This window comes from Oryctolagus cuniculus, chromosome 20, assembly GCF_051225735.1.
Source record: "Oryctolagus cuniculus isolate XC-2025 breed Fujian yellow rabbit chromosome 20, ASM5122573v1, whole genome shotgun sequence".
Classification (NCBI taxonomy): Eukaryota; Metazoa; Chordata; class Mammalia; order Lagomorpha; family Leporidae; genus Oryctolagus; species Oryctolagus cuniculus.
The window spans coordinates 49,934,611-49,952,634 of NC_142886.1; the positions used below are offsets into that span (position 1 = coordinate 49,934,611).

General features: G+C 48.7%; 1 protein-coding gene across 5 annotated transcripts in view; it reads right to left on the reverse strand.

The window, feature by feature from the left end:
- Positions 1-18,024, reverse strand: part of LOC100338442 (EEF1A lysine methyltransferase 1) — a 40,166-nt gene that overhangs the window by 9,199 nt on the left and 12,943 nt on the right. For 2 of the 5 annotated variants that reach the window (XM_089322674.1, XM_089322673.1), the window contains one exon: positions 1,702-13,702. The exons of the other annotated variants lie outside the window; for them this stretch is intronic. In XM_089322674.1, coding sequence (XP_089178800.1) covers positions 13,002-13,646 — 645 coding nt within the window. In that variant the 5' untranslated portion in view covers positions 13,647-13,702 and the 3' untranslated portion in view covers positions 1,702-13,001. Of the gene's footprint in view, positions 1-1,701; positions 13,703-18,024 lie in introns of those variants that run through there. 5 annotated transcript variants of the gene reach the window in all.

The following is an 18,024-nucleotide window of genomic DNA, read 5'->3' on the forward strand; positions in this document are numbered from 1 at the left end:
TACTGCTGCATATACTCTTTTTTTTTTTTTAAAGGTTTATTTATTTGAAAGGCAGAGTTACAGAGAGGAAGAGAGAGAGAGAGAGAGAGGTCTTCCATCCACTGGTTCAAACCCAATTGGCTGCAATGGCCAAAGCTGCGCCGATCCGAAGCCAGGAGCCAGGAGCTTCCTCCGGGTCTCCCACACAGGTGCAGGGGTCCAAGGACTTGGGCCATCTTCTACTGCTTTCCCAGGCCATAGCAGAGAGCTGGATTGGAAATGAAGCAGCTGGGTCTCGAACCGGCGCCCATATGGGATGCCAGCACTTCAGGCCAGGGTGTTAACCCGCTACACCACAGTGCCGGCCCCACCAAATATAGTTTTTTAAAACTTTTTTTTTTTTTTTTTTGACAGGCAGAATTAGACAGTGAGAGAGAGAGAGAAAGGTCTTCCTTCCGTTGGTTCACTCCCCAAAGTGGCCGCTATGGCCAGCGTGCTGCGCAGATCCAAAGCCAGGAGCCAGGTGTTTCCTCCTGGTCTCCCATGCGGGTGCAGGGCCCAAGCACTTGGGCCATCCTCCATTGCCTTCCCGGGCCACAGCAGAGAGCTGGACTGGAAGAGGAGCAACTGGGACAGAATCGGCGCCCCAACTGGGACTAGAACCCGGGGTACCAGCGCTGCAGGTGGAGGATTAGCCAAGTGAGCCACGGTGCTGGCCTGTTTTATATCTTTGTCAAACCAATGGTTAACAATGTTATGCTACTATAGTTTAATGATCTGTGATTACTTCAAAATTTACTGTACATGGTCATTTTTTCATTCAATTATTGTTTATGCTGTTGTATATATTCCTGCTAAACTAGGTTTTTTTTTTTTTTTTTAAGAAAGTAGGTCATTGCAAAAATTAAAATAAGAAAGGAACGAGGAGGGGGGGTGGGAATGAGGAAGGGAAGGAGGGTTGGGTGGTAAATATTATGTTCATAGAACTATATATAGGGCTGGCACTAAGGCGTAGTAGGTTAAGCTTCTGCCTGTGGTGCCAGCATCCCATATAGATGGTAGTTCATGTCCTGGCTGCTCCTCTTCCGATCCAGCTCTCTGCTTACGGCCTGGGAAAGCAGTGGTTGATGGCCCAAGTGCTCGGGTCCCTGCACTCGTGTGGGAGACCTGGAAGAAGCTTCTGGTTCCTGGCTTGTTCCCATTATATAAATTTAAAAAATTGGAAAAGAAAAAAAAACACCCAATCAACCACTAATTCATTTTAAAGATTTACTTATTTATTTGAGAGGCATAGTTAGAGAGAGGGAGGAACAGAGAGAGAGAGAGAGAGGTCTTCCATCTACTGGTTTTGTCCGAAATGGTCACAGTGGCCAGAGCTGGGCCAATTCAAAGCCAGGAGTCAGGAGCTTCTTCAGGGTCTCCCATGTGGGTGTAGGCACCCAAGCACTTGGGTCATCTTCCCCTGCTTTCCCAGGCACATCAGCAGGGAGCTGGATCAGAAGTGGAGCAGCCGGGACTTAAACTGGCACTCACATGGGATGCTGGTGTAGCAGATGGCAGCTTAACCCACTACACCACAGCTCTGGTCCCAACCATTGATTCTTGATTGTTCAAAGTATGTGCCCACTAAACTCCATTTGTTCCTGAAGTTTTTCAATATATTCATAGCAATATAAAAATTCCAGTTTCTGATCCAATTATTTTATTAGCTTTTTACTTTCAGTGAGCAGCAAAGAGCCACCATTCACTCAGGAACTTTGGGTTCTGTTACCTAATATGAAGCATGTAGCTTCTTTAAAAAGAAATCTCGATTATACAATCATAAATTAATCATGATGAAGATGAAAAGAGGAATGTGGGAGAGGAAGCAGCGTGCCAGCCGGAGCTCACTGTAGCCTAGTTTTGTGAGAGGATGGACAAAATCTAGAGGAAGGAAAGTATAACTAGAGATGGATCTGGAGAACCCTGTCAGCAGGACTGTGCCATGTGTGCCAAAATTCAAAGGACAACAAAAATGTTCTTTCAGGTTGTTCTTACGAGGGACAAAGAAGGGACAGATGCACTGCTTAGGGAATGAGAGAGCGATTCTGAGAGAAGGCAGAAACTGTTTTACAGAGAGAAGGGCTGCTGCCACACACAATTTCGGCGAAGCACACGGCCAGTTTGCCCTGCGGTCCTGAACTCTGTGAGAGGGTCGGGAGGGTGAGGCCGCACGCAGTGGTGCTCCGACCCATGCCTGCTGATACCCTGGGGACCCAGGAAGTACTGGCAGGGATACCAGTGGATATGTCAGCTGGTGTAGGTGGTCAGGACAGCCACCTGGTGGCTTCTGCCAAATGAAGATGACCTGAGCCCTGTGACCCAGCTACCTTGTTCTGGAGCACCATGGGCAGCGGTGAAGGGGCACACACGAGGACATCCACACAGTGCTGTATCTGTGTATACAAAGGCTTCCAGTTTCTATAATCTTATACCCTGTAACCAAAATCCCATATTAGAAGCAGTTTTGTAGATAATTCTCATGGATTTTCTAAGTATTTGATCCTACCATAAAAAAGTCAAAACTTTTGCCCCTACTTTTCTAAATTTGTATGTACCTTACTTCTATCTCTTATTTGGCTTCTGCCTGGCTCAGCCTTGGCCACTGCATCTTTTTGGGGACTGAACCAAGGTACAGGACATTTCTCTTTCTGCCTCTGCTTCTTCCTCTGCTGCTCTGCCTCTCAAATAAATCTAAAAAGAAAAAGTTGGCCGGCGCCGCGGCTCACTAGGCTAATCCTCCGCCTAGCGGCGCCGGCACACCGGGTTCTAGTCCCGGTTGGGGCGCCGGATTCTGTCCCGGTTGCCCCTCTTCCAGGCCAGCTCTCTGCTGTGGCCAGGGAGTGCAGTGGAGGATGGCCCAGGTGCTTGGGCCCTGCACCCCATGGGAGACCAGGAAAAGCACCTGGCTCCTGGCTCCTGCCACCGGATTGGCGCAGTGCGCCGGCCGCAGTGCGCCGGCCGCGGCGGCCATTGGAGAGTGAACCAACGGCAAAGGAAGACCTTTCTCTCTGTCTCTCTCTCTCACTGTCCACTCTGCCTGTCAAAATAAAATAAAATAAAATAAAAGAAAAGAAAAGAAAAGAAAAGAAAAAGAAAAAGTTTACTTGACTCTCACATGCCAATCCAACATGAACGGTCCAGGGTGACAGGCAGTGCTTGTGTTCATTCACAGAACCTGATTCCTTACATCTTTGTTTTCCACAGTCGTGAGAGCATTTCACCACCTGCATGGTCACAGCTGTTGCCTTTGGCATTTATGGATACAGGGCAGCAGAAATCAGAAAGACATTACGAGAGAGGCACTGTAAAGGTTTTAAGAGAACAGTGCATAGTCTCTTTTCATAAAATTTTCATTTTATTTGAAAGGGAGAGAGACAACAAGAGTGAAGAGCAGGAAAGAGATATTTTCTATTTGCTGGTTCACTCCTTAAATGTCTGCGACAATCAGGGCTGAAGCCCGAAGTCCAGAACTTCATCTGGTGTCCTATATGGGTGGCAAGGACCCAAGCCCTTGACCCATACCCTGCCACCTCCCAGGGTGTGTGGTAGCAAGAATGTGGATAAGAAGCAGAAGAGAAGGTACTCTGATATGGGATACAGTGTCATAACTACTGTGCCAAATGGCTAACACAAATCTAAAGGCTCAGACCCAGAGGTAGCTTAACACCCATATCTTGGATTCATTAACAAGATGTCAGTCACATAACCATACTTAGCTCTACACTGTGAAATGCAGTCCAACTATACAGCCACGTGCCCAACTACAACTCTATTACCATGGAGGAAGGGGAGAATGGGTTTTGGTAGAAAAAAATCACCACATATTCACTTAGTTTTTAAAAAATATTTTTTTTATTTATTTGAGAGGGAGAGACAGAAAGGTCTTCCATCCGTCAGTTCATTCCCCAAATGGCCTCAATGGCTGGAGCTGAGTCGACCAGAAGCCAGAAGCTTCTTCTGGGTTTCCTGGTGCAGGGGCCAAAGCACCTAGTCATCCTTTGCTGCTTTCTCAGGCCATTAACAGAGTGCTAGATTGGAAGAGGAGCAGCCAGGAGATAAACCGGTGCCCATATGGGATGCTGGCACTGCAGGTGGAGGCTCAGCCTACAACGCCACAGTGCTGACCCCTCCCTTACTGCCTATTGTGATTTCACTACACTGGCATGTAGTTCACACAACAGGCTCAGGACAGCTCTCTTTAGAAAGGAACGCTTGTGAGACTGGCCCTTGGTTGGCATCTGGGAACAAGACTAGGAGAGGTCCTGCCATTCTCTAAAAAATCAGTGTCTTTCTGTGGCTAAACTGAGCAAACAATGTGGTTCACACTGAATACTGTTTTCCTTCTGGGAGCCTGGAATTTTGCTATTTGCTTGGTGCAGGGGGCTACGTGACCAGCTCCCAGTAAAAACCCTGGGCACTGAGTCACTAATGAGCCTTCCTGGTCGGCTGCACTTCACATGCACTGTCACAATCCACGCTGGAGGAAGTAAAGCGTGTCCTGTGTGCCTCTGCTGGACAGCATTCCTGGGTCATGCCTGGTTCCCTCCAGACCCTGTCCCACTGCCTTTTCTCTCTGATATGGCTCTGTGTCCTTTCATTGTAGCGAATTGTGAGTCTGATGACGGCTAACTGCTGAGTCCTGATTCCTTGTGCAGCAAGGTTAAGAAAGCACACTGGGAAATGAGTCAGCACGGGTGGAACATTTGGCTGTACAGTAGCAGGGGTCAGGTTCAGGCTCTCAGGAATGGTGTCGAGATAATACAGATTTGTTGTGCTTTCTGCTTCTTGGTTCATTTTGGCTTACCTCCAGCTCTCAGTAGGTGAGAGAATATTCCCCCGGAGTAAAATGACTGTCCTGGTTAATTCAGGTGGCAGAGGGTCAAAGGGAGGGCAGGCATTCATCAGTACATGGTGCAGATGAGAATCTGGGTCAGAGTAACCCAAGCATCCTGTTCTTGGGCAAGACAGTGAGCAACTTGGTGACTGCCCCGTCTGACCTGTTTGCCCTTCCCATGGATGTAGTGCTGCTGTGCCAGGATCTCCATCTTCCTAGAGCTGCTGTGGGCTTCTCCAGCATCACGTCTCCTATTTACCGCACTTGCCCTTTTCTTTTTCTTTTTTTAAATTTATTTGAAAGACAGAGAGAGAGGTCTTCTATCTGCTGGTTCACTCCCCAAATGATCACAATGGCCAGAGCTGAGCTGATCCAAAGCCAGAGCCAGGACCTTCTTTCTGGTCTCCCATGCAGGTGCAGAGGCCCAAGGACTTGGGCCATCCTCCACTGCATTCCCTGGCCACAGCAGAGAGCTGGCCTGGAAGAGGGGCAACCAGGACAGAATCCAGCACCCTGACCAGGACTAGAACCCGGTGTGCCGGCGCCGCAAGGTGGAGGATTAGCCTACTGAGCCGCGGTGCCGGCCTAAATACTATATTTTTAAAAATCACATGAAAATTCCTGTGTATTTGTATTTATTTATTGATTTTTCTGCTCTATTGGTCTATTTATGTGCTTGTACCACATTATATTATAGTTTTGTCATATATTTTAAATTTATTTGAGGGGCTGGTGCTGTGGCATAGCGGATAAAGCTGCTGCCTGCAGTGTCGACATCCCATATGGGCACTGGTTCAAGTCCTGGCTGCTCCTCTTCCAATCCAGCTCCCTTCTATGGCCTGGGAGAGCAGTAGAAGATGGCCCAAGGCCTTGGGCCCCTGTATCTGCATGGGAAACCAGGAAGAAGCTCCTGCCTCCTAGCTTTGGATAGGCACAGCTCTGGCAGTTGCGGTCAACTGGGGAATGAACCAGCAGATGGAAGACCTCTCTTTCTCTGCCTCTCCTCTCTCTGTGTAACTCTTTCAAATAAATAAATAAATATTTAAAAAAATTATTTGAGATGCAGAGAGACAAACAGATAAAGAAGGAATTCTCATCCACTGGTTCATCCTCAAATGCCCAATGGCCATAGCTGGACTGGGGCTGAAGCTGGGCACTGAGAGTGAGATCCAGGTTTCTACTGTTGCTGGCAGCAGCCCAGTCATTTGAGCTATCACAACAGTCTTCCAGAGTCTACATTAGTAGGAAGTTGGAGTCAAGAGCCAGGGTCTTAACAGGCCATCTTAACTACTAGGCTAAAGTCCACTCCACCCCTCCTTTAATATCTGGTAGAACTCATTCCCTTTCTTCCTAACTTACTCCTTTTAGAATCTTACTGACTATGCTTGTTTTTTTTTTTTAAAGATTTATTTAGTTATTTATTTGAAAGTCAGAGTTATACAGAGAGGGGGAGGGGGAGGGGGAGGGGGAGGGGGAGAGGGAGAGAGGGAGAGGGAGAGGGAGAGGGAGAGAGGATCATTCCTCAATTGGCTGCAATGGCCGGAACTGCACTGATCTGAAGCCAGGAGCTTCATCCAGATCTCCCACACAGGTGCAGAGGCCCAAGGACTTGGGCCATCTTCTACTGCTTTCCCAAGCCACAGCAGAGAGCTGCATAGGAAGTGGAGCAGCTGAGACTTGAACAGGTACCCATATGGGATGCCGGCACTGAAGGCTGCGGCTTTACCCATTATGCCACAGCACTGGCCCCAGATCCATCCATCCTTCCTTCCTTCCTCCCTCCCTCCTTCTTCTTTTTTAAGATTTTATTTATGTGAGAGGTAGAGTTACAGACAGTGAGAGAGAGAGAGAGCGAGAGAAAGGTGTTCCTTCTGCTGGTTCACTCCACAAATGGCTGCAACAGCTGGAGCTGCGCCTATCCGAAGCCAGGAGCCAGGAGCCAGGAGCTTCTTCCTTCTCCCCAAAATGGGTGCAGGGGCCCAAGGACATGGGCCATCTTCCACTGCAGGCCACAGCAGAGAGCTGGACTGGAAGAGGAGCAGCCAGGACTAGAAGTGGCGCTCATATGGGCCCAGAGCCGCAGGCGGAGGCGTAACATATTGTGCCACAGTGCTGCCCCCCCCCCCCCATTATTTTCAATTGAGCGAAAAGAGGGTTATTACCATGGATGTTATTCCCCTGCTGTCTGTGTTAATTAATTGCTTCCAAGTTTGTTGTCCTTTTGTTTTGTTTTGTTTTTAGTTTCTTTGAAAAGCAGAGTTACACAGAGAGAAGGACATAGAAAAAGAAGAGAGAAATTTTCACTCACCAATGGTTGTAATGGCCAGGGCTGGGCCGGGCCAGAAGCCAGGAGTTTCACTTGGGTCTCCCATGTGGGTGCAGGAGCCCATCTTCTACTGCCTTCCCAGGAACATGAGCAGGGAGTTGGACTGGAAGTGGAGCAGCCAGGACCTGACAGGCAGTGGCTTAACCCACCATGCCACAATGCCAGCCCCTGCTGTCTTTTAAAAGTGTTTTGTGGGGCCAGCACCAGGGAGCACTGGGGTAATCCTCTACCTGCAGCGCTGGCTTCCCACATGGGTGCCGCTTCTAGACCCGGCTTCTCCTCTTCCAGTCCAGCTCTCTGCTGTGGCCCGGGAAGGCAGCGGAGGATGGCCCAAGTGCTTGGGCCCCCGCAGCTACATGGGAGACCCAGAGGAAGCTCCTAGCTCCTGGTTTCGGATTGGTGCAGCTCCGGACGTTGCGGCCATTTGGGGAGAGATCCAACGGAAGAAGACCTTTCTCTCTGTCAGTCTCTCTCACTGTCTGTAACACTCAAATAAATAAATAAAATCTTTAAAAAAAAGTGTTTTGTGCAATGTGATATATAAAATAAAAATATTACCTCTGAATTTTGAGGTATATTCAGAAAAGCCTTCCTCATTTCAAGATCACAGATATATTTCTTTATATGGAACTTTGTGGCTTTTATATTTACATTTATTCAAATAATAATTTCATGTTAAACTTGTCTATTGTATTGGTTAGCATTTCCAACAGTTTTACAAATGGGATCATGAAGAGAATTCATGTCATGTGTGTGTGTATATATATATATATATATATATTAAAGATTTATTTACTTAATTGAAAGGCAGAGTTGTTACAGAGAGGCAGAGGTGGGGAGGGGGAGGTCTTCCATCCACTGGTTTACTCCCCAGATGGCTGCAACGGCCGGAGCTGCGTCGATCTAAAAAAGCCAGGAGCCAGGAGCTTCTTCCAGGTCTCCCACATGGGTGAAGGGTCCCAAGGACTTGGACCATCTTCTACTGCTTTCTCAGGCCATAGCAGAGAACTGGATGGAAGGGGAGCAGCCAGGACTTGAACTGGTGCCCATGTGGGATTCAGCACTACAGGTGGCTGCTTTACTCGTTACGCTACAGTGCTGGCCTCCATGTCATGTGATCTTAGGTCAATTGCTTAATTGTTTCTTGGTCTTCTGGCTAAGATCAAGTGTCAAATACTCTTTTTGAGGACACATATTGAATCTAGTAAACAGTTATGGAGCTCTAACTATGTATGAAGTATGTCCTAGTTGGGAAACACAGTTTTAAAAAAATCATTCAATGGCCAAATTCATAGCCCCTCCCCCCCTCCATTTTATTTGAAAGGCAGACAGACACAGAGAGAAATGTTCCCTCTGCTGGTTTACTCTGCAACAGCGGAGACTGGGCCAGGCTGAAGCAAGTAGGCTGGAACTCAGTCTGGATCTCCCAAGAGTTGCAGGGAGCCAAACATTTCAGTTATCATCTGCTGCTTTCCAGGATGCGCGTTAGCAGGAAGCTGAAATTGTAAGCAGGGCTGGGACTCACGCCCAGGTATTCCTACATGAAACGTAGGCATCCCAAGAGCTATCTTAGCCACCATACCAAATGTCTGCCCCAAAATCCACAATCCTTCCTCATCCCAACACACTAGAACCATAATAAGTATCCCACTGGTGATCCTTGTGCTGTGAAAACCTCTTCAGTAAATTCAATATTCTACTTTACCGAACTGAAATGTGATTCCAAATAAAGATTATTCTCCAAGGACAGGACAATGTTTTGTTTTTGTTGTTTCTGGGGAAGAGGGAAGTGCAAAGAACTGGGGCTACAGAAGTGATTGAACAAACAGAAATGTATCTGAAAGCCAAATACATAAAATAAACAGGGGGCTGAAACCCCTTAGGAAGGTAGAAACAGCTACCTGAATGCACAAGTAATGTGACTCTAAGACAGTTAACCTCAGGGATAAGGTATGAGAAAAGAAAGCCTGAATGAGCATGATTCCAGGCCTGAACTGCAATCTTGTGTAGCTAACAATCTAGTGAGATGACACAGCGCTGTAATAAATGTCATAATAAAGTTAGGTAGTAAAACATGGGTGCTAAGAGCTAGAGAATGTTTCTCAAAGGTGGTGAGTCATTCACTGGGCAAGTATATACTGAGAAACTAGTAAATGTTAGGCTCCAACCGACATACAAAATGCTGACCAACAAAGATAGGATCCCTGTTCTCCAAGAGCTTACGGTCTTCTTGGGAGGTAGATGTTGTTTAACATACAAGTGTGTGTACGCGTAATGTGACCATTACTAGAAACTGTAGAAACTGTGATGTGCTACAAAGGAAGAGACAGCAGGACGAGAGTAAGGTGACAGCAGGACGAGAGTAGGTGACAGCAGGACGAGAGTAAGGTGACAGCAGGACGAGAGTAAGGGGACAGCAGGACGAGAGTAAGGTGACAGCAGGACGAGAGTAAGGGGACAACAGGACGAGAGTAAGGGGACAGCAGGACAAGAGTAAGGTGACAACAGGACGAGAGTAAGGGGACAGCAGGACGAGAGTAAGGGGACAGCAGGACAAGAGTAAGGTGACAACAGGACGAGAGTAAGGGGACAACAGGAGAGTAAGGGGACAACAGGACAAGAGTAAGGTGACAGCAGGACGAGAGTAAGGGGACAACAGGACGAGAGTAAGGGGACAACAGGAGAGTAAGGGGACAACAGGACGAGAGTAAGGGGACAGCAGGACAAGAGTAAGGGGACAACAGGACGAGTAAGGGGACAGCAGAAACGTGGGTATCAAGGAAAGGCTCTCTCAGAAAGCAGCCTTGAGCGGAAACCTGAGGGATGAACAAAGTGCGTCCCAAGCAGAGTGAAGTCTTCAGAGAGACCAGCGCTGTGGTGCAGTGGGCAAAACTGGTGCTTGTGACATGGGCATCCCATACACGGGAGTCCTAGCTGCTCCGTTTCTGACCCAGCACCCTGCTAATGTGTCTTGGGAATCAGTAAGAGATGGCTGAAGGGCTTGGGCCCCTGCCACCCATGGGGGAGACTCAGCTGGAGTCGCAGCTGTTGGTTTTGGCTGGGTAGTTGTAGCCATCTGGGGAGTGAACTAGTGGATGGAAGATCACTTTCCCTCTGTCACTCCCTGTCACTCTTTCAAATAAACAATAAGTCTTAGAAGAAGAAAAAAAGACTTCAAGGATTAGCAGCTTCATATCCCTTGTAATGAACAGAGGGGAAAGGGAATGCCACCTCTACAGAGGTGTGAAAGCACAGATGTGACAGGTGTAAGGTGATGGAACAAGGACATAGCCTCAGCCATCCTCACTCATTACCTAAAAGAGAGACAAAATTGGAATTCATCCCTTGTCCCTGAATCCCTCCAGGCAGATCTGGCCTCTATTAACCTTTCACCCAGCATCTTTCTTCAACATGTTCATGATCTTCTCCTCTGGAGCCCCTCCCAAGACCTGTCTCCAACGTAGCACTAGTCTTAAATCTTCTAGCTGAAAAGGTTATAGGGTATCTCCAAAGAACTCAGCTACTTTCCACTTCTGTCACCTTCCTGGGACTTCTCGTGACAGCAGGCGCTAACGCAATTCCTCTAGCCTGAAAACGGGCAGTGCCCTCTCTTGAACTGAGGGGTACCATGAGGACACTCTTCTTCCCCACGTGGGGTCACAGCGGCTAGGCCCCTACCTCAAGGCACTACCTGCCACGTGGCCGAACTGTTAGCCTTGACTTGAGCCTGAACCTTAGCCAAAGGAAAGACAGTTAATATAGACACAGATTCCCGATAAGCCTATAATATCATCCATTCCAATGTCCAGATATGGCAATAAAGGAGTTTTATGACAGCCCGAGGAACCCTTATAATAATGGCAAGCAGATTAAAGCTCTCCTTGATGCTGCCCAGTTGTCGACAGAACCTGCTATTATTCACTGCAAAGGCCACCAAAGATAAACACCACCTATCTGAAGTTAACAACCAGGCTGATCTGACAGCCACAGCAGTGGCTCGCAGGGAGACAATCCCATCTTTTCTCTTTCATTTACCTCCTGCATATTCAGCCTTAGAAATCTCTCCGTTCCAACAACAAGGAAGGACTCATGGTGGTTTCTAGATGAAAAACGAATGCTCCTTTCTTCTCTCCAAGTTACCTTCCTAAAAAACCTCCAATCACTCAAACCCAAACTCTCTTTTTCACTTTCTGAGATCATATGTACACCTAACTCCCACCATACAAGAAACTATGCATAGCTTATCTCAGACATGTAGCATCTGTCAAATTGCTAACCCCAACTCTAATATTAGGCCACCCCCATTCCCCACTCACAAGGCCCATGGATCGCTCCCAGAGGAGGACTGGCAAACTGACCAGTTAGGTGAACATGTTACCTTTTCCTTACGGTGGACACCTCAGGGTAGGTGGAAGTTTTCCCTACTACTAACAAAAAAGGTTTCGCCACCGTCATATACTTTTTTTTTTTTTTTAAGATTCACTTATTTATTTGAAAGAGAGAGGGAAGAGAGAGAGACACACACAGAGAGAGACAGACAGAGCCGACATCTGCTTGTTCACTCCCCAGATGGCAGCAATGGCCAGGTCTGAGCCAGGCTGAAACCAGGAGCCAGGCGCTTCATCTGGGTCTGCAAAATGGGTGCAGGGGCCCCAGCACTTGAGCCATTTTCTGCTGCTTTTCCCTAGTGAATTAGCAGGGTGCTGCATTGGAAGTGGAGCAGCTGGGACACCAACTGGCACCCATTGGGATGCTGGTGTCACAGGTAGCATCATGCTACGTCATGCTACGAAGCAGGCCCTGGGACATTAAGTTCTGAGGAAGATTTTACTTTAAAATGATTGCAGATTTCCAAGACATTGCCAGTGTTTACAGGACGGGCTGTTGCTCCCTTGGCCCAGTTTTGCCTGAGGGTGCATCTTAGGGAATGGCAGAGCAGGGAACCGGCACTGGTGCAGCCCTCGCCAGCTGGGCAGGCACTGCTGTCATGCGTGTGGATCTGTGAAACAGCCACCACACACAAGACACGGGCATTGCAGCACCACAGAACCCGTCCCCGTCAGCCCTGCCCCAGCCCGACCCCTGCCACCCACGAATCCATTCTCCATGCAAGATCTCTGGGGATGGCTCTTCTCCCAGGGCCCGATGCCCCAGGCTGCAGCGAACCCTCGTTCCTTCCTTCTGCCCGCTCTGGGGTACGGACGTGGTACGGACGTGCCGAGCAGTGACAATGTAGCCTGCGCCCAGTCCCCTGTTTTTGGCTATGGCATTTGGTGTACAGGTGGTGGTGCTTCTACTTTCTCAGCTGACTCAGAGCCACACGGCCGTCAGCCCCACAGACCTGGGAAGCAGAGAGAAACCCAAGGCACTCATGCACTCGTCGGTGTCAGGGAGACTCGGCACTGCTCCTGGGGGCTGGCGCGGGCTGGGGGCCCTCGCAAGTCTCAGGATGCTGGACAGTCAGAAGGAGCCCCTGGTACAGGAACCTCTGGCCTGAGGCAGAGGCCAAGGTCCTGTCTAATTCAGGAGGCCCTGGGTGGCCAAGAAGCTGTACTTCTTATGTTAAACGAAGAGAGTGGATTAGACAGGTTCTCAGATTTCTTCCAACTCCAATTCCATGAACTCAAGTTCGGAGAAGACAGTCCAGCGCCAGGGATGCCTCCTTAGGGAAACAATGAGGGGCAGCGTCCCTTATTTTGACAATTAGGCCAGGGAAGTTGGAGGGGAAGGGAGGAGGTTGTAACTTTTTAATCGACTGAGAAAATACAACGACGTGGAAATGTCACCCGGGGCCTTTACCGTATTGTGTCACTCTGCCAGTTAGAGGCCGCAGTCCAGCCCAGAATCGAAATTCATGTAACAGCGGAACTCATTTGCCAGGTTTCGGGTGTGCCGTGGAATGAACTTGCACATCTTCACCCCCAGGAGCTGTGTGGCCTGTTCTTCCATGACGGCCCCTGTGCACAGCAAAATCTTGGCCTTGGTCAAGTACTTGATGGTTTCTGATGTCTTCCTGAGACACTCCTCAGAAAGATATGGAGGATCCGCCACCACGACGTCAAAGCTATGTGTAGGGATGTGTTCAGGTAGATCCAGTGGATTATTGTAATCATAGAAGATAAAGTCCTCTCCATATATGGCAAACCTTTTGTCATATTCAAAGATGCATATGGAAAAGTCTTCTCTGTGCAGCTCTCGGAGCTTCTGGTAAACACTGGGGGCGCTCACACAGGCGATTCTGCCACCTTCTCCAGCAGCTGTAATCACTTCCTGTGCGAGTCGTAGGGCAGTTTCCGGACTATACCAAAACTGGCTCAGTTGCCAGTTCTCTTCTATTATTCCAATGTTATATTTATCATGTGCACCTGGGTCAGCTTGTTGCTTCTGCTCAGCATAAAATTCCTGGAGAGCTGCTAAGGCGTGGGAAGAAAGCTGAGGAGTATCGTCATCTTCTGTGTCACTCATGTCACCAATTGTGTACAGTCAGCCGCGCCGGCGCACTCAGAAGAGCCCGTCATATACTTTTAAACGATATTATCGCAAGATTTAGATCACTGGCTTCCATTCAGATAACGGACCAGAGTATACCTCTCAGATTACTCAAATGGTTATCTGCCTGTCTTCTTCTCTCATGGCATTTCACATTCTTTTTTTTTTTTTTTTTTTTTTTTATTTTTTTATTTTTTGACAGGCAGAGTGGATAGTGAGAGAGAGAGACAGAGAGAAAGGTCTTCCTTTGCCGTTGGTTCACCCTCCAATGGCCGCTAAGGCCAGCACGCTGCGGCCGGCGCACCGCGCTGATCTGATGGCAGGAGCCAGGAGCCAGGTGCTTTTCCTGGTCTCCCATGGGGTGCAGGGCCCAAGCACCTGGGCCATCCTCCACTGCACTCCCTGGCCACAGCAGAGAGCTGGCCTGGAAGAGGGGCAACCGGGACAGAATCCGGCGCCCCAACCAGGACTAGAACCTGGTGTGCCGGCGCCGCTAGGCGGAGGATTAGCCTAGTGAGCCGCGGCGCCGGCCGGCATTTCACATTCTCTGTCGACCTCCCTCTTCAGGAAAAGTAGAACAAATGAATGGAATTTTAAAACAGGCTCTAACTAAACTTTCTGCCCAGGTCCACTTAGACTGGGTAAAACTCTTTCCTTTAGCTCTGTTAAGAAGTAGAACTCTTGGCCAGCGCTGTGGCTCACTTGGCTAATCCTCCGCCTGTGGCGCCGGCACCCCGGTTCTAGTCCCAGTTGGGGCACTGGATTCTGTCCCGTTTGCTCCTCTTCCAGTCCAGCTCTCTTCTGTGGCCAGGGAGTACAGTGGAGGATGGTCCAAGTGCTTGGGCCCTGCACCCGCATGGGAGACCAGGAGGAAGCACCTGGCTCCTGGCTTCGGATTGGCGCAACATGCCAGCCGTAGCAGCCATTTAGGGGGTGAACCAACAGAAGGAAGACCTTTCTCTCTGTCTCTGTCTGCCTGTCAAAAAAACAAAAACAAACAAACAAACAAAAAAAACAAAAAAAAACTCTTCCCCAGAAACTGCTAATACTTAGCCTGTTCGAAATTCTCTATGGACGCCAGCACTGTGGCTTAGCTGGTAAGCCCATAGGGGCACCAGCTCAAGTCCTGGCTGCTCCACTTCCGATCCAGCTCTCTGCTATGGCCTGGGAGAGCAGTAGAAGATGGCCCAAGTCCTTGGGCCCCTGCACCCACATGGGAGACCCAGAAGAAGCTCCTAGTTCCTGGCTTTGGATCGGCCCAGCTCCGGCCATTGCAGCCATTTGGGGAGTGAACCAGCAGATGGAAGACCTCTCTCTCTCTGCTGCTCCTTCTCTCTCTGTATAATTCTGACTTTCAAATAAATCTTTTAAAAATTTGTTTTTTAAAAAAAGGAATTCTCAGCCGGCGCCGTGGCTCAACAGGCTAATCCTCCGCCTTGCGGCGCCGGCACACCGGGTTCTAGTCCCAGTCGGGGTGCCGGATTCTGTCCTGGTTGCCCCTCGTCCAGGCCAGCTCTCTGCTATGGCCCGGGTGTGCAGTGGAGGATGGCCCAAATGCTTGGGCCCTGCACCTGCATGGGAGACCAGGAAAAGCACCTGGCTCCTGTCTTCGGATCAGTGTGATGCGCCGGCCGCAGCGCACCAGCCGCGGCGGCCATTGGAGGGTGAACCAACGGAAAAGGAAGACCTTTCTCTCTCTCTCTCTCTCTCTCACTGTCCACTCTGCCTGTCAAAAAAAAAAAAAAAAAAAAAAAAAAAAAAGAAAAAAGAAAAAAGAAAAAAAGGAATTCTCTATGGAAGGCCTCTTCTTTCACCTAACTTTCCTCCCCTACAAAATTCTGAAGCTATTCCTCCTCCTCTCACTTTCTTCTTACTGAAATGCGTGCTCACTTATGGACCTATGCACACATTCATCTGCCCAAATCACTCTCTACCTTCCGACTATACTCCTACCTTTCAACCTGGTGCCTGGGTTTATCTCAAAATGAAGCTGCTCTAAAGCCAAAATGGAATAGGCCAGGTGATAGACCACCCCCACTACTGCCAAATTCAAGGGACATACACACCCCCGGGTACATTTCACTTCATTAAAACTAGTAAGTCTACTCCCACAGGACCCACCACCAGATTGATGCAACTCTCCACAATGTCAGAACCATCTCATGTCCCTGACAATTCCTGAATTCAACAGATTTTTCCAAATTTTTTTTTTTTTTTTTGACAGGCAGAGTGGATAGTGAGAGAGAGAGAGAGAGAGAGAGAGAGAGAGAGAGAAAGCTCTTCCTTTTTTGTTGGTTCACCCTCCAATGGCTGCCACGGCCAGCGCGCTGCGGCCGGCGCACGGCGCTGATCCGATGGCAGGAGCCAGGTGCTTCTCCTGGTCTCCCATGGGGTGCAGGGCCCAAGCACTTGGGCCATCCTCCACTGCACTCCCGGGCCACAGCAGAGAGCTGGCCTGGAAGAGGGGCAATCGGGACAGAATCTGGCGCCCCGACCGGGACTAGAACCCGGTGTGCCGGCGCCACAAGGCAGAGGATTAGCTTATTGAGCTGCGGCGCTGGCCTCTCCAAATAATTCTAACTCTGCCTCGTTTTGGCCATCTTTCCACCATGGGCAGTGTCCCTAATATCTCCTTTTATCCTCATAATCATAGTCTCCTAAATCTACCATGTGTAATTAACTTATTCCAAAGGTTCTTGCAGGAACAAATGACTACTATTATCTCAAGCCATCTTTCAGGAGCAACACAAAACTGCTCTCCCTCTTCAATCGACCCGGTCCCAAGTATACATCCTTGCCGCACAGCCACGTCCCTTATCAGCAGGAATAGCCAGAAAGGAACCAGCACCTCATCTCCTTACTTCTACTCAGTCAGGATTGATGGAAGAAGGACATGAGCATCAATAATTTTCACTCATTACCCCAAAAGACAGATAAAATCAGAATTTATCCCTTGTCCCTGAATTCCAATTCAGTCTACACCCTATTGTTCCCACCCACCCACCCCTGCATTTTTTTAAAGATTTATTTGAAAGGCAGAGTTATAGAAGGGTGGGGAGAGAGAGAGAGAGAGGTCTTTTATCTGCTGGTTCACTCCCTAGATGGACTCAATAAACTGGAGCTGGGCCAACCCACAGCCAGGAGAGCCTGGAGCTTCTTCTGGGTCTCCCACATGGGTGCAGGAGCCCAAGGACTTGGGCCACCTTCTACTGCTTTCCCAGGCCATAGCAGAGAGCAGGATTAGAAGCGGAGCAGCTGGGAGTCGAACTGGTGCCCTTATAGGATGCTGGCACTGCAGGCAGCAGCTTTACCTGCTAAGCTACAGCACCAGTCCCACCCCCCTGAACTCTTTCCCAGTTCGGAGGCTGGTGGGCCAAACTTGAAAAACCTGTCTGGAGAAATTCACCACCACCCTTAGCCCCAGCCCACCTAAGACATAAAATCTCAGCCCCTGGGGGCTGGACCCTCTGCCACATGTTCAGTCTGTGTGCAATTGGCAGTTGGTGACCCCCCCTCCGCAGATTTATTTTCTTTGAATAAATTCGGTCTAAGTGCATACCCTGTCTCCTCTCTGTTCTGCACCCTTTTTCTTATATAAGGCCCTGCAAGTATCAGAGATCAGTAAGGAGACATGTGGAAACCGAAATAGCACAGGAAGAGGCAAAAATATGAGGAAAAGGGAAGAGGAAAAAACGTAGAAATTCAATTCAGTTTGTGTTGAGTATTTACTGTGCGCTTAGTCATACTCAAGGGGATTCTTAGTCTAAAGAGAATAGCCCATCCTGTCAATTATACCCAGTTTTCCAGGGTAGACAACAGGCACTCTCTTTATGAAATAACTTTCAGAGAATTCTCTTGATCCCATCCTTGACTACATCCTTATATTTTTTTATTTTATAAAGATTTATTTATTTGAAAGGCAGAGAGAGAGAGAGAGAGAGAGAGAGCGAGCGCGCGCTTCTATCTGCTGGTTCACCCTCAAAATATCCACAATGGCTGCAGCTGGGCCAATCAGAAGCCAGGAGCCTAGAGCTTCTTCTGGGTCTCCCATGGGAGTGCAGGGGACCAAGCACCTGGGCCATCTTCCCTTGCTTTCCCAGGCACATTAGCAGGGAGCTGGATCAGAAGTGAGCAGCTGGGACTCGAATTGGCACCCATATATGATGCCAGCACTGCAGGAGGTTTAACCTATGCTATAGCATCGGTCCCAATGACATCCTTGTAATATTATAAACTATATATTTTCCCAAGCAATACTTCCTACAATACTTTTTCTTATAGAGAAACCCATAAAGTTTACTTATTTATTTGAAAGGCAGAGAGACAGATCTTCCATTTGCTGCTTCATTCCCCA